Source organism: Sinocyclocheilus grahami, unplaced genomic scaffold, assembly GCF_001515645.1.
Source record: "Sinocyclocheilus grahami isolate Dianchi unplaced genomic scaffold, SAMN03320097.WGS_v1.1 scaffold1642.1, whole genome shotgun sequence".
NCBI classification, from domain to species: Eukaryota; Metazoa; Chordata; class Actinopteri; order Cypriniformes; family Cyprinidae; genus Sinocyclocheilus; species Sinocyclocheilus grahami.
Window position 1 is genome coordinate 62507 of NW_015506821.1, and position 21989 is coordinate 84495.

At 36.6% G+C, this 21989-nt stretch overlaps 1 protein-coding gene across 1 annotated transcript; it reads left to right on the plus strand.

Annotated features, from left to right (window-relative positions):
- The first annotated feature begins 1262 nt into the window (after positions 1 to 1262).
- Positions 1263 to 19780, plus strand: LOC107571734 (UPF0505 protein C16orf62 homolog). Its single transcript, XM_016258094.1, has 25 exons — positions 1263 to 1322; positions 1787 to 1886; positions 4055 to 4231; positions 4560 to 4676; positions 4762 to 4786; positions 5055 to 5131; positions 5216 to 5344; positions 5534 to 5603; positions 6969 to 7037; positions 7128 to 7224; positions 8350 to 8397; positions 8481 to 8574; positions 8779 to 8979; positions 10819 to 10865; positions 11450 to 11561; positions 11659 to 11775; positions 11896 to 11949; positions 12063 to 12098; positions 12516 to 12593; positions 13445 to 13559; positions 14451 to 14590; positions 14678 to 14843; positions 14947 to 15065; positions 18454 to 18600; positions 19474 to 19780. The coding sequence occupies exons 1-25, from the start codon at positions 1306 to 1308 to the stop codon at positions 19570 to 19572; spliced, it is 2451 nt and encodes an 816-aa protein (XP_016113580.1). The 5' UTR covers positions 1263 to 1305; the 3' UTR covers positions 19573 to 19780.
- The last annotated feature ends 2209 nt before the right edge of the window (positions 19781 to 21989 follow it).

Genomic DNA, 21989 nt, shown 5'->3' on the forward strand with positions numbered 1-21989 from the left:
AGTGGGTACGGAAAGTATTCAGACCCCCTTAAATGTTTCACTCTTTGTTATATTGCAGCCATTTGCTAAAATCATTTAAGTTATTTTTTTCCCCTCATTAATGTACACACAGCACCCCATATTGACAGAAAAACACAGAATTGTTGACATTGAACTACCTGATATACTCAAACAAATCTACCTCATTCGTTTTTTATGTCCCTTTGTTTTATGATGTTGTTTTTGTGTTTGATTTGTATTGTTACTGACTATAAAACATACAAACATTTTAGTTATTATATTGATTGGTTTAGCAACATTAATGTTGAATCTACATCACAGTATAAAGCTGATTCAATAACACATTGATTTTATGTTGAAATTGCAACATTGTTTCAACTAAGGGTGCAAAAGTGACAATGAACTGACATAATGTTATAACGTTATCTGTCAAGAAATATTTTAGAGACATTGCTCTAAAAATGTCTTTTAGATAAAAATGTGCACATACACATACATACATACAGTATATACACACACAGGTGTACGTATGTATATTTATTTATCTATATATCTGTCTATACACACACACACACACACGTCTGGTTCACTATCCTTGTAGGGCCTCTCCATAGGCGTAATGGTTTTTATACTGTACAAACTGTATTTTCTATTGCCCTTCACCAACCCTACACCTAAACCTACCCCTCACAGAAAACTTTCTGCATTTTTACAGTCTCAAAAAAACTCTCATTCTCATTCTGTATGATTTATAAGCTTTTGTACCCATGGGGACCTCAATTTAGGTCCCCACGGTGACACAAGTCCCCATGAGTTGGTGTGTATTCAGGTTTAAGTCCCCACCAGTGTAGAAAAACCTATACATACACACACACACACACACACACACAGGTTTGTTTTTGTGAAAAGTGGGGACTCTCCATAGGCGTAATGGTTTTTATACTGTACAGACCGTATTTTCTATTGTCCTACACCAACCCTACCCCTAAACCTACCCCTTACAGGAAACTTTGTGCTATTTCAGATTTTCAATACACTCCATTCTGTGTGATTCATAAGCGTTTTGAAAAGTTGGGACATGGGGTAATGTCCTGAAAAGTCACTTTCTCCTTGTAGTACCTATGTCATACTTTGTCATTATACAAATGTATGTCCTCATTTGTCACAAAAACGCGCGCACACTTTTTTTAACTGTGGAATGTACAGCTTTTTTAGAGATAAGTGAAATAAATAAATGGGTGACTTTTATTATGACACCACGACTCTTATGTCAAACACTTCGGGATCATATGACACTGATTGAACATGGCTTCTGTTCAGTGGTAAGAAGTGTTTAAATTTTAAAAACATTTTTGACACTATCAAATTCTAACGCGACGTTTTTAATGAATAGAGAAATAATGATGAATATGTATTTTGTAAGATATCTGTGCTAGCGATTAATCATTGCTGTTGTAGACTAGTGGAAGGTGTAACTGTTATGACAGCAAACTGATGGTATCAAAATGTTATAAGTTACCATGTTACCTTGGTAGCTGCCATGAAGGATTACACAGTCGAATACCATGGTATTTACTTATTTTACCTAATAAGTATGGTATGGTATTTTTACCACTGCTTTTAGTCATGTCCAACAACACAAAACAATACACGGTGCCATGCCCTGAAATAATGGTATTACGTGGTAATTTCTGCATTTGTTAGTGTTTCCAGCACTTTGTTGTTCAGGCTTATTAATATGACTGTCCATATGACATCTTTCTATATATGTTTGTGTTCTGCACAGGCACTCTCGGGCCCGTAAATATGAGGGTGAGTTGCAGATGTGTCGTTTGGAGGTTTCAGCAGTGGATTTCAGTGACTATCATCCACTTAAAGCAATCACGGTACATCTACAGCTCTCCTAAAAACTCATCAAATGCTTTCATTAAAAGGTTCAGTCCTCTTCGAGTAAACAGCGTTTGAGTGTGTTGATCAAGAATATGTATTTTCTATTTTCCTTAAATTTCCTAAAAGGAAAATCCACCGGTTCACCTCGATATCGCCTTGTCCAAGTCATACATAAGCCATTAACTTGTGTCTTATAATGCTGCTAGTTAGCAGGTTAAACATTTGGACTGACAACTGCACAAAGTTGGAAGCTTTAAAGGGGTCATATGATGCTTTTTTAAAGATCATTATTTTGTGTATTTGGTGTAAGAGAATATGTTGACATGCTTTAATGTTCAAAAAACACATTAATTTTCAAATATTGTACATTATTGTAGTTCCTCTATGCCCCGCCTCTCTTAAACGCTTCGTTTTCTACAAAGTCCCTCCTTCCGACAAGCGCAGTCTGCTCTGATTGGCCAGCTGACCCAGTGCATTGTGATTGGCTGAACACCACAAGCACTCGTCGGAAATGTAACGCCCCTTACCATCATCGCGAGCTTCATCTTTCAAAATAAATGTAAAGACAGAGCCCGAAAGGGGAACAGAGTCGCGTGACAGACACAATGATGAAGCTGGTATGTGTTTGCAGTACACAAGCCACGGTTAAGACAGCTGAGTCCACTGTGATGTGACCCCGTGTCTCTCTCTCTCGCTCTCGCGCACTCTCTCTCTTGCTCTCTCTCCCTCTCTCTCTCTCTATCTCTCTTGCTCTCTCTCTCTCGCGCGCGCACACACACACACACACACACACGATGCGCAAAACTCCGTATTTGAACAGTCAATAGCAAATACTTAAACTAATAACAAAACAGTAGCTGATTCAGAAGCGCCAGATTGTCATAGCAAAGTCAGAATTACCTCCTCTCCTAGGTTCACGAAATGGTCGTCCATAAAATGCATTGCTGTTTTGTTGTAAGTAATCTTAAAGATTCCTAAATGCATCTACTTTCAGAAGGCCAAATAAAGTGCTTTTGCTTTCGCCTAGAAACACACAGCGTCTCCCTGACATGCTGCTTCAACACTAACTGCGGTTACTGAAACCACGCCTTCTTTCTTTGCGTGAACATTTGGGCGGCATTACGCTAATATTTCCACATAGTGAGGTAGATATGTGGGGGCGTGTTAGAACGAGCCATTTTAGGGGGGCGTGGCAGAGTCTTAACTTTGATAAAGAATATCTCTTTGGTTTTGAGACTTTAGTCTTTGCAACTTCAGGGATCTTATCTATGAACAATCAGCTTGTAACACTCCGAAGAGAAAGGAAAACTTGAAATCGCATCATATGACCCCTTTAAATATCACCTCTGCCTAGATGTTTACAAGAAAGTTGATCAGATTTTGGTAATTGGAATGGATCAAATCTCTGAACAAAAATTAGTTATTCAATAGAAGAAAAAGGATTCTAGATTCAGATTAGTTTTGCTCTGGATCAAACCTTCAGTATGTGTTGTTTAAAATGTTTTCTATTAAGCCTTTCTGTACAGTAAAGAAGAAAAAACAAATTTTCTTCATAAAATAATCCTTCAAACAAAATATTATTTATATTGTTTTATCACTGTATATTAATCACAATGGCACATTTATCAGAGATAAATCAGTCAAAAATAGTTTCTAACAATTTCATCCTTTATTGCATGTTTATTTGTTGTGTGTCACTGAGAATGGAAGGGTATGTGTATATTATTGTACTTTTTAAATTTTCTGTTGATTTAAAAAAAATAAAAATACAACTCTTAAATTGACCCCATGCTGACTATTCTACAATAGCAAGTAGCCTAGATTGTGATATGTTGCCTCATTTAGAGCACCGGTAATCCAGATTTGGCAGTCTGGAAAAAACTGTATCTGAGGGGGATTCTAGATAGCAAAACATCTGGATTATTCTGATCCACATTAAACTTTTTTGAAGAACTGTGCCCAGTTTAATCCTGATCAAGAAACCAAGATTGAATGTGAAATAAGTGAACTGTAAAATACTTTGAACAAAAGTAATTTAATGAGCAAGTTCGATCATAATTTTGGAATATATATATATATATATATATATATATATATATATATATATATATATATTTTATATTTTATAATATATAAATAAATAATTTTGGCTTTTTCTTTTCAGGTGACAGATTCTAAAGCTCGCCGTAGTGGGCGGAAAGGCAGCACTTCCTCCTCATCTTCCTCCTCTAGTTCTGTGGCTCTGGATCCACTCAGCTCAATGTTGGATGGGACCGACCCACTCTCTCTTTTCGCTGCGGCATCTGAGACACCAACTCTCCCACACAGCATCTCTGCTGGGGTAAAATTCACTAAATTCATACACAAATATACCGGTAGAAGTATTATTAAATTCATTATGTACACTAGTACTCTGATCAAATATACTTGTGCAGTATCACATAGTTATACCATGGTAATTACAGTACATATCATATAACTCAATTTATACCATAAAAATGTTTCAAAGGTACTTCAGAGAATCCCATGATATTGTTAAATATTATTGAACTTTAATTTAATAAACTATACCTTTAAGTTCTGTCTGTCTGTGAATACACATCAAACTGATCTACCCATGAAACATTTGTTAAACATGGTCTTTTTCACTTTTTACTGTTTTGTTTTAGGAGTTGGGACGTAAACGTAGGGAGAAAGAGGAGGAAGTGGGCTCAGACTTTGAGCCGTGGTCATCTAAACGTGGAGAGATCCTGTCTAGATTCACCACCACAGAGAAACTGTCTATAGTAGGTGCAGCGGTTTACACCTTTTACTCATCCTGTCAGTCTTTACTTTTGACACATGGTAACGGAGCTTTTATTTCTCTTACAGAATCTCTTCATGGGCTCGGACAAGAGTGAGTTCATCAGTTTTTGAAGACTCTTTTCATTTGTTCTTGGTTTGTAGTTATTCCAGTTGTTGTCCTCCATTAAACCTCCATTCATTTTCAAATTTCTAAATTGTTATTACTATGATGATGATGAAAATGAAAAACCCTTGCAAAACAAAAATCCATTGCTAAATTGTTGGTCCAGTGCTGATAAAGTACTGTACAATAACTTTTATCTGAATAATGATATTAACAAACTTTAATAGACACATTTAATAATTTGGTTTGTGTTAAGGTAAAGCATCCAGTCCCAGCTCAGCGGTGTCAGAGAAGGTGCGCACTCGTCTGGAGGAACTGGACGACCTGGAGGAGGTGGGTCTCATCTGGAGATGTCTTGTGCTTTACTGTTTGTTGGTAGACATGTTAATGAATATGTTGTGTATTGTGTGTGCTCAGGGCTCACAGAGGGAGCTGCTTAACCTGTCCCAGCAGGACTATGTCAACCGCATCGAAGAGCTCAACCAGTCTCTGAAGGAGGCCTGGGGTTCAGACCAGAAAGTCAAAGCTCTGAAAATTGTCATCCAGGTCTGAGGACTGGTGAACACATAAACCAACAATATACACTCAAATGCTATTTTAGGTCAAAAACAAAATTAATTTTCATAATGCACTTTTCTGGTCTTGTTGTGAATGATTCATCAGTGCGTCATTTCAAAGAAAACAAATCTTCATCAAAATAGAATAAACATTCCTTTTCACATTATTTTGTGTCAGTGCTCCAAGCTGCTCTCTGATACGTCAGTAATTCAGTTCTACCCCAGCAAGTTTGTTCTCATCAGTTCAGTCAAGTAATGGCAGTCAATGGGCTCCATGGCTTTGAGAGTAAAAACATACATACACAGACAAAACCAAATTAAACCCTTCGGCTCATGACAATACATTGAGGTCTTAAGATGCGTGTACGTGCTCTGGCATAGTAGACATAGATAAATATAAGTAGATTCCCGCGGCCCATAGAAACAGTCACTAATGAGGCATATATATATATATTAGAGATGCACCGATCGATCAGCCAGGGATCGGAATCGGCCGATTTTCCTCATGATCGGCCCAGATCGGTGATCGGTCGGTCAGTCTCATATAGTCTTATAGTCATTCCCGCAGGTTTCGCGCTTATACCAAACTCGCGCGCACCACCACTGATCTATATTCGATTTTCTGCACTTGACTAAATACGTTTTATAACTTTAATGGTAAGCGTTAATCTGTATTTAATTTTTACAATGAAGACTACAGAAATGAAAGTAATCAAATGTAAAATAACACTGGATGTGTTATTTTACATTCGATTACTTTAATTTCTGTAGTATTTCTTACCTGAATAAAAACTTACTTAACCTGAAAAACTTAGTTTCATAGCTCTCTTTATTCTATTGCATTTATTTGAGCTGTTGTTTGCCATTTTTTTTATTTGTTCTTATTTTATTACTGACTTTTTACTTGTGTTTTTTTATGAAAAGAAACTTTGCGTTGAAGAAAAGTAGATTTTTGTTTGTATATGCTGTCAATTATAGTTCTTAGAAAGAAAATCGGAATCAGCAAAAATCGGTATCGGCAGATCACACTAACGAAAAATCGGAATCGGCCAAGAAAATTGCAATCGGTGCGTCTCTAATATATATCTATGTCTACTATGCCAGAGCACGTACACGCAACATCATGTTGTGAACGCGCTCAGGACAGTTGGACTTTGCGTTTGGATCAGAGGTAAAAAAAATGATATAAATGCTGTTCAGTTTCTTGCACAGACCGATCGTTTCGTGTCTTAAGACTTCAATGTATCGTCACGAGCCGCAGGGTTTAATTTGGTTTTGTCTGTGTATGTTTTTTTTTTACTCTCAAAGCCATGGAGCCCATTGACTGCCATTACATGACTGTCAGACTGCAACGGTTTGAGTTAAAAATCTCTGTTTGTGTTCTACTGAAGAAACAAATTCACCTACATCTTGGATGCCCTGGGGGTAAGCAGATAAACATCAAATTTTCATTTTTGGGTGAACTATCCCTTTAACTTTATAAATGAAAAGCTTCACCATTTACTTTTGTTAGTGCTGATAAACTACAGCAATAATTTTGGGTTAACATGAAAATTGTATTTAAATGCAGCAAGACAAAATGAAAATGTCTGTCTATTGCTCTTGTTGATGTCATATGTGTACAGGTAGCCTGGTGTATGACAGGATCTGGTCCATATGTGCTGACCCTCATCCTCTACCAGGTCAAATAAAATGCATCACAACTCGGCATATTCTTTTACCATCTCTATGACATTTTTTAAAACTGATTTCCTCATTAATGTGGTTCTCAGAATCGTTCTCCGCTGATGATGTGAATGACACAGCCAAAGAGACGTGCCTCAACTGGTTCTTTAAAATCGCCTCCATCAGAGAGCTTGTCCCTCGATTGTATCTTTTCAGCAGGATTTTGACACACTTTTCCATGTTCTTATTTCAGTATTTAAGCTTTTTCAATAATTCATATGCAGAAATTGACGCTAAAAAAAGATTCAATTAAATAAGCGTGTTAAAACAAACAGCAGTGTTTTAAAAGCACCAGCCCTTGTACAGTTTAGAAAGCCAGTCTACGATGTTTTAATGATTAAGCCTGTAAAGCCTAACATATAAAATAGGGGTGTTTTTTTTATTATCATATCACATCAGGTTTTATGGCTCATATTGTATGATATAGGAAAATATGGAACTCATACTAAAGGAGGAAAAATCTCAAATTTATTCAGAGGCCCAAACTGAGCAAAAATAATACATTTGCAGTTACTTATATTTATATGGCCAGAAATGTAAGGTGAAATTATGTTGGCTTGTAATGTAAATCTCGCAGATTTACATTTTAAGCAAACAGAATTTCACCTTACTTTTTGGCCATATAAATATCAGATCTTTATAACAGTTTAACAAACTATTTACATAAAATACATGCATTTAAATATCAGTTGTCACTCTGTCTCCCTGTAAAATGTCTTATTAAGATGATATTTAAATGCTTAGTTTTATTAGATGAGTTCTAAATATATAATATTATGCAATACAATGATTATTGAGAGATAAATATTCCTCAAATGCCTGATATCATTATTGATGCTCATATTTTAACATGATTTCTCTAAAACATTATATATAGATAATAAAGTAGACATGAGTTGCTTCAGTCTAGTGTTTATCTTGAAATATTACTAACAATAAAAAAAAGTTATTCTTATGTTTACTTTACAAAAGTCAGTAAATATTTCAGAAAGAAAAGATGTGAAGGGCCACGGCCTGAAGGTGGATGTTTTTACAGTTAAAATAAAAAGCCTTTTCGTTGCTTGGAAAAGTATAAACTTTCGGTCAGATGACAGAAGCCATGCAGAAGATTGTGTAAAAGTGTTGATCATGCTAATAATTTAAAGGCCTTAGAAATTTGAATGTAAAATTAGATACAGTCTATATTATGAGAAACTATTTAAATATTAAAAAATAACAAATATGAATTGAACCCCAGAATTTAATAGTGAACCCTTGACTTTAGCGCAGATATGTTGAAGCTGCTCTTCTGAAATGCAACCGCTTCTTGACAAAATCGTAAGTATCTGAGCAATGCAACACTTGTGTTCATGCAGGTGGGTATTTTCATAGGTTACTGATGTCCTCTTTCTGTCCATTAGTGGGATTCAGGAGACACTGCAGAGACTGACAGCGATGATCAGAGGAATAGGAGACCCGCTGGTGGCTGTGTACGCACGGGCATATTTATGCAGGGTGAGAAGAATAATGTTCTCTGATCATAATATGTATTTTAGCAGGTTTTCCCTACAGCTTCTACTTTTTTTGCTATAAGGTGGTGTTTCATGCTTTCAGTTGTTGCATAGTGGATGATAAAACAAGCAAAACCCCTGTAGATTCAAACTGAAGGAGGAACCCGAGTCATATCATAGAGACTCTAGACCACTGTCTTTCTCTCAGGTGGGGATGGAGGTGGCGCCGCATCTGAAGGACAGTCTCAATAAGAATTTCTTTGACCTGCTGGCCTCGTTCCGTCAGATTCATGGTGAAAGTGTGCAGAATCAGTTGGTGCAGCAGCGGGTGGAGATTCCCATCTATCTGACTCTCTATTCGCCTGCTATACACTGGATCCTGCAGTGTGTGGCATACAGAGCACCAGAGGTACGTACATATACTCCACTCAGAGGAAATGCTTGACTAATTGTTTAATTTTCATTTAATCCTATGTTCAATTCAAAGTCAGACATGGAATTTTCCTACCGAATAACTCTGTGTTCATAAAGGCGTTCCGTTGCATGTTTGGAAGATGTGTAAGGATGACAGCGCTACTATTAGCTTTTTGGTTGTCAACCAAAAATGTCTCAGTCAAAACCAAACAACAGTGTTGCAAAGCTTGCATCTGTTCTGCAGGTGTACGATTATCAACAAAGAAGATTTGTATTATTACTGTGTTTTACAGTACATACCTGACATACACACACAATGTTCATTTGATGCCATGTTCATTTGCCGTATCTAAGCACAGTTGTACATTTCTACACAAGATTTCATTCAGAAGTCAAGTTGCGTTCCATTGCATTGGATATATATACAGTGGGGCAAAAAAGTATTTAGTCAGCCACCAATTGTGCAAGTTCTCCCACTTAAAAAGATGAGAGAGGCCTGTAATTTTCATCATAGGTATACCTCAACTATGAGAGACAAAATGAGAAAAAAAAATCCAGAAAATCACATTGTAGGATTTTTAAAGAATTAATTGGTAAATTCCTCGGTAAAATAAGTATTTGGTCACCTACAAACAAGCAAGAGTTCTGGCTCTCACAGACCTGTAACTTCTTATTTAAGAGGCTCCTCTGTCCTCCACACGTTACCTGTATTAATGGCATCTGTTTGAACTCATTATCAGTATAAAAGACACCTGTCCACAACCTCAAACAGTCACACTCCAAACTCCACCATGGCCAAGACCAAAGAGCTGTCAAAGGACACCAGAAACAAAATTGTAGACCTGCACCAGGCTGGGAAGACTGAATCTACAATAGGTAAGCAGCTTGGTGTGAAGAAATCAACTGTGGGAGCAATTATTAGAAAATGGAAGACACACAAGACCACTGATAATCTCCCTCGATATGGGGCTCCACGCAAGATCTCACCCCGTGGGGTCAAAATATCTCCGATTGAATAACCATTTGGTTTTTCATGCTACAGTAACCAATTTGAAGTCTTGGTTTTCTAATGTGTAAAAAAAAACTAATTAAATAATGGTTCTCAGCTTTTGTCTGTCTATAGCCAACAAGAATATGACATATTTTCCCGCACACAATGTGTTTTTAATGTATTCTATTATTCAACAGAAATCATCATTACAATATCAAAGGCAGTAATCAACAATAATTGTTTTGTTATCATTTTTCTTGTAATGACTTCATATTTATCTTTCATTTGTATACTTTATGTAGGCTATTTGTCACCTTTGGGCCGCATTAACAGTCATGTCAGATGCAGCTTGTGTGGCTTTTGTCGATGTTGATCATATTTTATTGGTAACAGTCTAAAGTATTCTGATTGATTGAATTAATTGATTAAATTTAAATATTTACCATAAAATGACAATATAGATACATTTCCTAAGTTAATTTTATATATATATATATATATGTATATATATATATGTCATGTGACTCATTAGTGTTACAAGGTCTCAGGTGTGAATGGGGAGCAGGTGTGTTAAAACCGCTCTCACTCTCATACTGGTCACTGGAAGTTCAACATGGCACCTCATGGCAAAGAACTCTCTGAGGATCTGAAAAAAAGAATTGTTGCTCTACATAAAGATGGCGTAGGCTATTAGAAGATTGCCAAGACCCTGAAACTGAGCTGCAGCACGGTGGCCAAGACCATACAGCCTTAATGGAAAATTAATTTCTTACACTGCTTGGAACATTCTTTCCCTATAACACAAAATTTTGAAATTAGTCAAAATGTGTTTGTCTTTTGAAGGTTCTGCTAACAGAGATGATGGATAGATGCAAGAAGTTGGGCAACAAGTAAGATCTGCTAACTCTTCTGACACCATGAAAAAAATGCATCTCTATGAACTATGAAAGTTCGAAAATGCTTTTTAATGCTAGGACAATTTTTAATTGTTCAGATGGTATAAGATGATAACAAATTAAGCTTAGACTAATTGTGAATAGTGTTGGTGCCTTTTTGTTGTTTAGTCGCATTGGACTTTGTGAGAGCCGGACATTCTTGATAATTATTACTTATGGAAGAATCCATATTAGTATTTCTCATACTTATGAATTTCTTAAGACTGAATATTAAACTTCAGCAAGTACTTCCTGCATCGGTTGTGCTATGCTCAGGAATGATGCCTCAAATCTGTTTTGTTGAAGAGAGTGACTTGCAAATTTTGGCCTAGCAGAAGGACGAAAAATCAAAAAGCCTAAAAAAGGTGAAAAAATCCCATTGAGACGAGAATATCATAGATACTTAGTGGTGGGCTCTTTTGACCAGTAAGCAACCACCTAGAACAGCCTAGCATTGTGGTTGTGACTTTAGCATCTTGATTTCACAACTGCAGCATTTATGGTGTTTGAATTTGCAATATTCATTCATTTTCCCATAGTGCTCTCCTGCTGAACTCTGTCATGTGGGCATTCCGGGCAGAATTTGTTGCAATGAGAGCTACAGACTTTATTGGCATGATCAAAGACTGTGATGAAGCTGGATTTCCCAAGGTGACAAAACACACTTATAAATCTACAGACAGGCCAAAAGCTCTGGTGAATATCAGTGTCTATGTCACAGTGTATATTCATGATTATCTTTTTTCAGCACCTGTTGTTTGCGTCTCTGGGTCGCAGTCTGTCCTGTGCTGACCCTCCAGAGAGTGAGAGACTCTCCATACTCAACGAAGCCTGGAAGGTCGTCACTAAAGTGCGCAGTCCAAGGGTAAACACCTGTGTTGGTCTATAAATGTTTTAAAACACACAGTATAGAAAGAGAACATGTAATATGAATTGAATACAAAAGTGAATAGAATCCACATGTACTGTGTGTTCTTCAACTCAGGATTACATCAACTGTGCTGAGATCTGGGTGGAGTTTACCTGCCGTCACTTCACGGTGAGTTATCTGCTCTGTTTAGCTGAGACATCAGTTTGTGTGTTTGTTTTTTTAGCAGAATTTTTGAAATTCTGTCTTTTATAACATGTCATTTCAAATTTGTTCCCCCATAGAAACGGGAAGTGAACACCGTTCTTGCTGACATCATTTCCCCATTTTAATTATGTAATTAATTATTAGCTTTTCATCAACTCACAAACTCCAGTTTGGGAAAACCTGTATTATACAAATATCTCACAATGTGAGTGCATGTTTTTGTTATCAGCAAACAACTGTATTTTCATGTCAGTGTATGTGTTTGCATCTATGTATTGGTTTTGTAGTAAATTTATCTCTTCCACCAAGGTCACTTTGCCGCCTGCATCTCATGCGTTCATGATATCTGTGTTGACAGAGCCGTAGTATCTGATCAGTGTCATGATACAGGGCTTATTAAAACACATTTTTCGTATTCAGTCCTCAGTATTCAGTAAACAGATTGAAACTACAGGTTGTAAAGTCTTATGTTAGTCTAATGGAGTGCTGATGGAATGTCTGTCATGATGATATGAATGTTTCTTTTACAGACTGTGAATCAGTTAGCGATGGAGACCAGATGCGTAATGAAAGGCAATCACTCACGAAAAACGGCTTCTTTTGTCAGGGTTAGTTTTTTTCTGTATCACTTTACAGAATGTTAATGGGTAAATCCTATGAGGAACTTTTTCAAAATGTTATTTTTTCAAAAAAAAAAAAATATATATATATAATTTAATGAGGCGCCAAACAGGAAATAATTATATAAAATCTGAATATATAAATGTAAATCTGAATATACAGTTATATCCATGAATATATAGATACAAATCTGAATATATAAATGCAAATCTGAATATATAGAAGTACATCTGAATGCATGTACTTGTCTATATTCAGATTTACATTTATATATTCAGATTTACTTCTATATATTCAGATTTGTATCTATATATTCATGGTTATAACTGTATATTCAGATTTACATTTATATATTCAGATGTACTTCTATATATTCAGATTTACATTTATACATTCAGATGTACTTCTATATATTCAGATTTGTATCTATATATTCATGGTTATAACTGTATATTCAGATTTACATTTATGTATTCAGATGTACTTCTATATATTCAGATTTACATTTATAAATTCAGCTTTACATTTATATATTCAGATGTACTTCTATATATTCAGATTTACATTTATACATTCAGATGTACTTCTATATATTCAGATTTGTATCTATATATTCGTGGTTATAACTGTATATTCACATTTTAAGTTTATATATTCAGATTTACATTTATATATTCAGATTTTACATAATTATTTCCTGTTTGGTGCCTCATAATATGTATATGTGTGTGTGTGTGTATATATATATTATTCCCCCTGATAATGTTGGATCTCTTCATTATCCCGTTTTATTCCATAAGTAAGTTTTTGCTGCCTGTTTTGTGTTGTTTATTTGCAGGCATGTGCTGCCTACAGTTTCATCACCATTCCGTCCCTCACCAGTATCTTCAGCCGTCTCAACCTCTATCTGCTGTCTGGACAGGTAGCGCTGGCCAACCAGTGTCTGTCCCAGGGTGAGTGCTGGTGCCTCCCTTAGACTGAAGATGCTCTTGTACATCCTTGTTCCAGCCTCTCATGGAGAATGATAGTTAAAGTACACTACTGTTCAAAGGTTTGGAATCTTTAAGATTTTATAAACGTTTTTGAAAGAAGTCTCATATGCTCACCAAGGCTGCATTTATTTGATTAAAAATACAGTAAAAACAATAATATTGTGAAATAAAATTTCATTTATTCCTATGATAGAAAAGATTAATTTTCAGCAGCCATTACTCCAGTGTCTCATGATCCATCAGAAATTATTTGAATATGCTGATTTGGTGCTCAGTAAACTATTCTTTGCTGTTTAATATTTTTGTGGAAACAGTGATAAATGATTAGCTTTGATGAATAGAAAGTTCAAAAGAACAGCATTTATTTAAAATAGAAGTCTTTAGTAACAAAATAGAAGTATTTTTGTAATAAAAGACTTTACAGTAATAGTTGATCAATTTAATTTGTCTTTACTGAATAAAAGTATTAATTTCTTAAAAAATAAAATTTCTTCAAACTTTTGAAAGATAGTGTATTATGCTTTTTCCCAAAAATATTAAGCAACAAAAACTTTTCAACATTGCTAATAATAAGAAATGTTTCTTGAGCACCAAATCAGCCAATTAGAATGATTTCTGAAGGTTATATAAACAATATTTCACGATACTACTATTTTTACTGTTGATCAAATAAACGCAGCCTTGATGGGAATAAGAGACTTCTTTCAAAAGATCCTAAAGATTTCAAACTTTCAGACATTTGTGTTCAAAACTGACCTCAGATCAATGCAAAGAGCAGCCTTTGGGTTTGGGTGTGATGGCGTGGATTTAATATGGAATGTAAAAACTTCGATGTCTGTGTCCATTTCTCAGCGGATGCGTTTCTGAAGGCAGCAGTCAGTCTTTTGCCAGAAGTCCCACGAACCATCAGCATTGAGGGTAAACAGCGGTCATCTGAGCCCTTCCTCCTCGACTTCATTAACAACTTCCTCTCCACACTGCTCGTAGTGCCGGTAATGCATACATAAATATTTGCAGGAGTGCTTTATCCTCATCTCGCTAGTGCATATCTAAGTGCGATTGTTGACTCGGTCTCATAGGATCATCCGGAGCAGGGTGTGCTGTATCTGGTCCGAGGGCTGTTGAATATGGTGCAGGACTACACCTGGGAGGACAACAGTGACGCTAAGATCCGCGTCTACATCAGCGCTTTACCATTACTAGCAGCAATGAGCCAAGAAAGCTATCTCTACACCATTCCTAAAGGTACCGCAGTGAATAAATGCAGACATCTTCTCTAATAAACACAACAGTTTAACGTCTTTCTGGCATTGAAGTCTAAACGGAAGCATGTGTGTTCTTGTTGCAGTGGATTCCAATGAAACCCTCTATGGAGGAGATCCCAAGTTCATCGCAGAGATCAACAAGTTGTGTGAGACTCTGATCGCTCAGGTTCTGGATCATTTAAAGGGTCTGGGCCGAGATGAGGTGAGATAATGTGTCTCTAAATGTAGCTGGACTCTTAAAGGGGTCCTGTTATGCTCTTTTACAAAGTCTTGATTTTGTTTTGGGGGTGTACTAGAACAGGCTCTCATACTAGGTTGTTCGAAAAACACATTATTTTTCACATATTTTACATTATTACAACACCTCTCTCCTCAGTCTGGCATGAACGGCTCGAATAGTTCCTGTATAAAATGAATGCCTTCTGAAATACGAAGTGTGCTGTGATTGGTTAGCTGGGCCAGTGTGTGTTGTGATTGGCAGCACTCGGCGCCTGGTCGGGAAATCTCATGCTCCTTACCATAGCCGCCTGTGAGCTTCAGTCTAAATATTGCGTCAAAATCAAATCAATCTGAGCACGATTTAAACCCAAATGATTGTAACCACTCTAAGTTCGTCTGCCTTGGGAAAGCTAGCGCATCTTCGACATAGTGATATAACACTCGTTGTCTTCTCTAGTGCAGCTCAACCAGGTCTCGTCCCATTCGTCGATATTTGTGATATCACAAATCCCGGAAAATATGTGTTGTAGTCCAAACGAGTCGTTCGTTGTAGTTTTTGAAAAGTGATTTCTGTTAAATAAAATATCTCCTTTTGAAGTGGACTTTGAACTTTGTAACTTTGCAGATCTTTTTTATGCTCAGCAACATTACAGACTAACTAAAGTTGAAAAAGTGAAAAAGCATAATAGGACCCCTTTAAGACACTATTAGACATTTTTGAATGTCTCTGCATTAGACAACAAACTATCAAGATATAGAAGATTTTAGGATTTACAGAATAAAACAATAAGTATAGCGTTCAGAATTAAATTATAGAACGGATAGTTCCGGTCCTTGATTCTGATTGGTTGAGCCGCGTTCGAAGCTCTTGTAAATTACTTTACTTCTGTGTGTTGCTCGGCAACTACATTGTTTGGTGGAAGAATACTGTTTTTATTTATATCATTACACTTTATTTGCTCTGTTTTATTCTGTGAAACCTTACTACGTATATGGAATAACCGTTTTATAAAAGCAATAAGCCCCGTGAAGCCGTGGTTTACAGTGAATTTAGAACTGCTAATGGGGTCCGCTTCGCCTCATGCCTAACAACACCCCTTAGCTGTTCTAAATTCACTGTAAACCACGACTTCTTGGGGCTTATTTCTTTAGTATTGAGACACTTTGTGATTGTTGACAATGAACATTAGAGGTTGACTAATATATAGTGTTTGCCGATTAATCAGCACTGATACTTATCGGTTATCAGTAAAAATCAGCTCCAAAGGTTGCCAAACAGTTTGTTGTTGTTTAATTCATCCGTGTTCTTTGTGGCCAGTTTCTGGGTTATTCATTGGAAGATTTGGTTCACAGTATAGACCAATTTCGGTGACCAATAAAAAAAAAAAAAGGTTTTAAAGTAGTCTATGGAAGCCATGGAATAAAATAATTTTTAAAAAAAAGGTAATTTTGAGTTCATGTGTCAAAATTCTGACTTTATTCTTGCAATTCCGAGCTTATATCTCACAATTCTGATAAGAAAAATCAGCTTGTTATTCTCTCTGTTCCCCTCGGCTCAGAATCATGAGTTTATAATCCTACACTTCTGGCTTTTTTCCCCTCAAAATTGACAAACCATTTCTGAATTAAATCGAGTTACAAAGTCCGAACTAGGAGATATAAACTTGCATTTGTGAGGGAAAAAAGTGAATTGTGAGATAAAATAGGTAAATGTTATAGGTTTAAATAGTAGGCTATTTCATGCTGTAACTGCAGGGCTCATACAATATGTCCCCTATGAACTGCATATGTGAATATTATGTAGACCTGTTGTTTAAATCAAATTTATGCTTTAAAAGTAGGGTAATCATAGCAGGATGTCCGTTTAAACGTCTGCGTTTAGCTTCAAATGGCATTTTTGATGACAGTATTCTATAAAAATGATTAGCATTCCGATTCTGACACAACAATAACTTAAAGGCACAATACATTTTTTTTCTCTTATTCCATGGACTTTACCCGTTTCCCTCCACTTGTTACCAGTGTTTTTCTGCCACCACAATGCACGCGCAGCTGCTGATTGATAGAGAAGAGTTTACATTTACATTTAGTCTTTTAGCAGACGCTTTTATCCAAAGCGACTTACAAATGAGGACAATGGAAGCAATCAAAATCAACAAGAGAGCAATGATATACAAGTGCTATAACAAGTCTCAGTTAGCTTAACACAGTACACATAGCAAGATTTTTTTAAATTATGTAATGAATAGGAAAAATAATAGAGCCAAGCTAGTGTTAGAGACCTTTTTTTGCTTTTGTTAATTGTATAATAAATAAAAAGCAAAGAAATAGATAGAATACAAAACGATTAGAGAAGCTAGTGTTTTTTACACTAGATATCATTAGTCATGTTACAATAAATCAAAGTCAAGAATTCAAAATGTCTGAAATTCAATTCACAATTTTAAATATAAACAGATGTTACTTCTGAATACTGCATGAATGTGTGCGTGCAGAACAGCACGTTTTTGTTTGATAATTTTACAAGCCTTTCTCGGTTCTTACAAAATAAACCTTATGAAGTAGCTTTGTGCAAAAATATTTATCTAAAAAGTGAGCACAGTATAATGTTTATATGAGGGCACATAGACATAAAATATACTCTATAGGCCATTTTAAAATGGTTAATTTTTCTGCCAGTTGTTCTCTTTCTACCCTTCTTACATCGTATATATTTCATAGTAATATAATAAAAAATGTGTGATTAGCCACAGCTATTTTTTTAATATAATTTCAAAACATTCTCATGATTAAGTCATTATTGTTAATTTTGTTATAAATTTCAGCACTAACTTGTTTTTTTACATTTCATTGAGCTTTCGTTCATATTAATCATTTTAGAAATCAATTAATTGGTCATCTGTAAAGATGTTATACAAATACATTTGAAGAACTGTGTAAAATAGATTTTTATAAAACCTCGACTGTCTCTTGATTTCAGCAATAATTTAAATTCAAAAGAAAAAGAAGCTCTTGTACTAGTAAAAAGTTTTCACTTGTATATTTCTGGGTAAGATCGTTCCACTTTTAACAGAATAAAAGTTCATGCAGTACCAGTACAACTTCAAAAATCAATCAATAAAATTATATAAATATATATATATATATATATATAAAAAAAAAATATATATATATAAAATTAAATAAATATAAATATAATTTTATAGAGCATCATTTGTTTGCAGAGACCACTTGACATTCAGACATTTTAAGCATCCAAATATTGTTTGGGGCCACATTGTCAGGACAATCAAACGTGTGTAATGTTATTATTTCTGATTTAGCATGGCTGTAGATGTGATGGCTTATTTCTGTGTTTGTGTGCGTTTCAGGGAGTGCGCAGGCAGGGCAGTCTGGCTTTCTCTCTGTTTGGCTGTCTGTTGGCTCATGGTGATCTACGCAACAACAAACTCAATCAGCTGGCTGTCAACCTGTGGAACCTCAGCCACAAGCATGGCTTCTGTGACACGCGCACTTCGGTTAGTCGTATGCACAATCGCATTTACATTCAGCGGCACATACAAAGCCTTAAAGGGGTCATCGGATGCCCATTTTCCACAACTTGATGTGATTCTTTAGGGTCTTAATGAAAAGTCTATAACATAGTTTGGTTAAAATTTCTCAATGTTAGTGTAAAAAACACCTTTTTTACCCTGTCAAAAACAGCTCTTTTCAGAGCAAGCTGTTTTGTAGCATTTTCCTTTAAATGTTAATGAGCTATGCTGACCCCGCCCCTCTCTTCCGAGCCGCTCTCAGAGAGACACTATTCATCGTGAAACTTGCTAACTAGCACATTATTAGGAAAGGCGATTTGCAAAGATACGTTAAAAAACCTTACACACTTCTTCTGTAGGTGAAGCTGGATCACGAATGATTCGCACGAACATAGACACATTTATGTAGATCGGGGGCGCATTCCCTTCAAAAACAAACGTAATCCACTGCGTCTTCAGCGGCTCAGATGTCGGTAGTAAACAACGACTGCTATGTTCATTATTACATCCAACAACAGAACACCTCAATCGCTTAGGAGTCATTCATCTGCTCCAGCGGTGACACAATGGCGGACTGATGACAGCTCACTCAGGGCGGGTCTAAGGTAAGACACCAGTCCAGTCTGTGCTGAACAAACTATCGTGGGAGGGATCACACAGACAGGCATCTGAGATCGGCTTGATTTGAGAAAGGGGTAAAAGATTTTAGTTGATTAACAAAAAACCACTGGGTGGATTTTTATCATTTTAGGGTAGTTTTGTGTACACACTGCCAACACATATTTTAGTTCAAATAACTTGTAAAAGTGCATGTAGCATTATATGACCCCTTTAACCTCTTTCTGTCCTTCTCTCCAGGTTCGGACTCTCGAGTACATCAAACATCAGGCACAGCTGGCAGACTTGAGCCATCTCTCTGACATGACTGCACGTCTGTCTCTGCAGTCCAGAGCCTGACAGACTGTCAGAAACCCTGAGAACATTTGACATTCATATATCAAGTGTTATTGAAATGATTACTAAAACGAACCTGTAGTTTCCTATTGGTTCCCTCAAACTAGTCTAAAATCTGAATATTTCTGAATAGTATTTGTCTATGTCAGTTTGCACTCGTTTTTGTACAGTTTGTGTGCCTAACCAGGTATTATGTAATAAAATGCTTTAAATCGTGACACCTTGTTGATTTTGTTCAAGGAGAAAAAAACTACAGGTTCAGAATTTCTTTGGATCTGAACTGCATGTCGTTACAGGAAAAACATGCCCGTAATTTTTCTCGATAGAAGCTGCTTAAGCTCCATCCACTTAACAAAAATAGGTCTTACTATATGTATCACAGTGTTATTTCAGTAGCATTGAATATTAGTTTTATTTTGAATTAAAGGGATAGTTCTGTCATCATTTACTCACCCTCAAGTTGTTCCAAACCTTTCTTTCTTCTGTTGAATATAAAGGATATTTTCAAGAATGCTGTTTCTAGTACCCACTTAGTTCCATAGTATGGGGGGAAAATATTATGCAAGTAAATAGGGACCAGAACATGTTATCAACATTCTTTAAAATGTTATAACATTCTCCTGATGTGGCAAGAGCACCAACCTGCTGTAAAATGACTCGTTCAGGATAGTCACAACAATAACATTTAGAAGTTTTGCAATTCAGTTGAAACACTAATACTTAAAGGGGTCATTTGATGCTGCTAAAAAGAACATTATTTTGTGTAATGAAATGTTTATGCGGTTTAAAGTAAAAAAAAAAAACACATTTTCCACATACTGTACATTATTGTTTCTCCTTTATGCCCCGCCTTTCTGAAACGCGTCGAATTTTACAAAGCTCATCGGTCTGAAAAGCAAGGTGTGCTCTGATTGGCCAGCTATCCAGTGCGTTGTGATTGGCCGAATACCTCAAGCATTTGACGGAAATGTTACGCCCCTTACCATATCGTGATGCCCTGTCTGGCCGGAGCGACGAGACAAAATCATTCAAACCCATTATAAGCTAGGCATTTGTTGCATCCAATGGGGACATAATTACGGATTATAATAACTTATACTGTCTTTTTACGCGTTGCGTTGCATCGCGCCGCGTAAACATAAAACCATGACTGCATTTGTGATCGAAGAAATGACAAACAACAAGCCCTACTCTACACTGCCCAAAAAGTGTAGAGTTTGCATCGTCAGTGGCAAATTCTTTAAATATAAAAAACGTACTTGCAGTCTTTGAGTCAGAACTGCCGGTATTGTAGTCTACTCTACCAGGATCAGGAAACAGTCCTCCATAAAATGCGCTGCACACATCTGAATATTTGGGTTGAACTGTTCTGGAACAGTGTTGCAAATACAACTTAACCACTGATTTCTAGTCGTGTCCTCTTTTGGAAGACCAAACAAAGTAGTTTCACTTTCACAACGAAACAGCGTCACACACTTGGCCTTGAGTGAGCGGAGGCCTAGAGTGAGCCGTGGCCTAAAGTATGCGGAGGCCGGATTGAATGAGCAGAGGCGGCCGGCGGATTCGACGAAGGAGCGTCCGGCGGGCTTGCAGCAACCACATGTGACGACCCCGGGCTGGACTCCGCTTCGTCCACGGTGAAAGCCGATCGACAGCGTGAAGTTGATGTATTTCCTCAGCGACCAGCCCGGATCAGCTCCAGGCATGACAAAGTGGGTATCGTCCTTGGAAGGCCAACCAAAGTAGTTTCGCTTTCACAACGAAACACAGAGCGCCTTCACGACATGGCAGCGGCGGCAACAACAATACTACAGCGAGAATAAAAGTTACGCCTTCTTTCTTTGCGTGAACATTTGGGCGGCGTTATGCAAATCTTCCCACATCGTGACGTAGACATGTGGGGGCGTGTTAGAACGAGCCGTTTTAGGTAGGCGTGTTTGAATCTTAACTTTTATAAAGAATATCTCTTTGGATTTGAGACTTTAGACTTTGCAACTTTACAGATCTTTTTTATGCACCAAGAGCTTGTAACACTCCAAAGAGAAAGGAAAAATTGAAATCGCATAATATGACCCCTTTAAATATTCATCTGTTCCGAAACACTCCTCGTTATCAATATCACGTCTCTGATTCAAAAGAGTCAAAAGTAGAGCAGTCATTAATCCAGAAAATGATTTTTTTTGATGCACAGCTGCTGTGGTAACACTCATTTTACATGATCACAGTGTAGTCTTTTAAGTATTTATTAGTTCTTAAAGGCAGAGTAAGTGATTTCTGGTAGCCAATGTTGATATTTTTAATCACCAAAACAAACACGCCCCTACCCCAAAAGGGTCTTGCCCCTATTTTGATAGCTCCGCCCCACATATACGTACGCAACCCAGGCAATGATTAGTTCTGTGAAACAAAGCAAAACCAAT

Bases quoted from the DNA above. Each gene is read 5' to 3' on its own strand.
- LOC107571734 (XM_016258094.1), top strand. The intron at 4,232-4,559 runs GTAAAATTCACT...GTTTTGTTTTAG, and splicing joins CACACAGCATCTCTGCTGGG to GAGTTGGGACGTAAACGTAG. The intron at 10,866-11,449 runs GTAAGATCTGCT...ATTTTCCCATAG, and splicing joins TGCAAGAAGTTGGGCAACAA to TGCTCTCCTGCTGAACTCTG.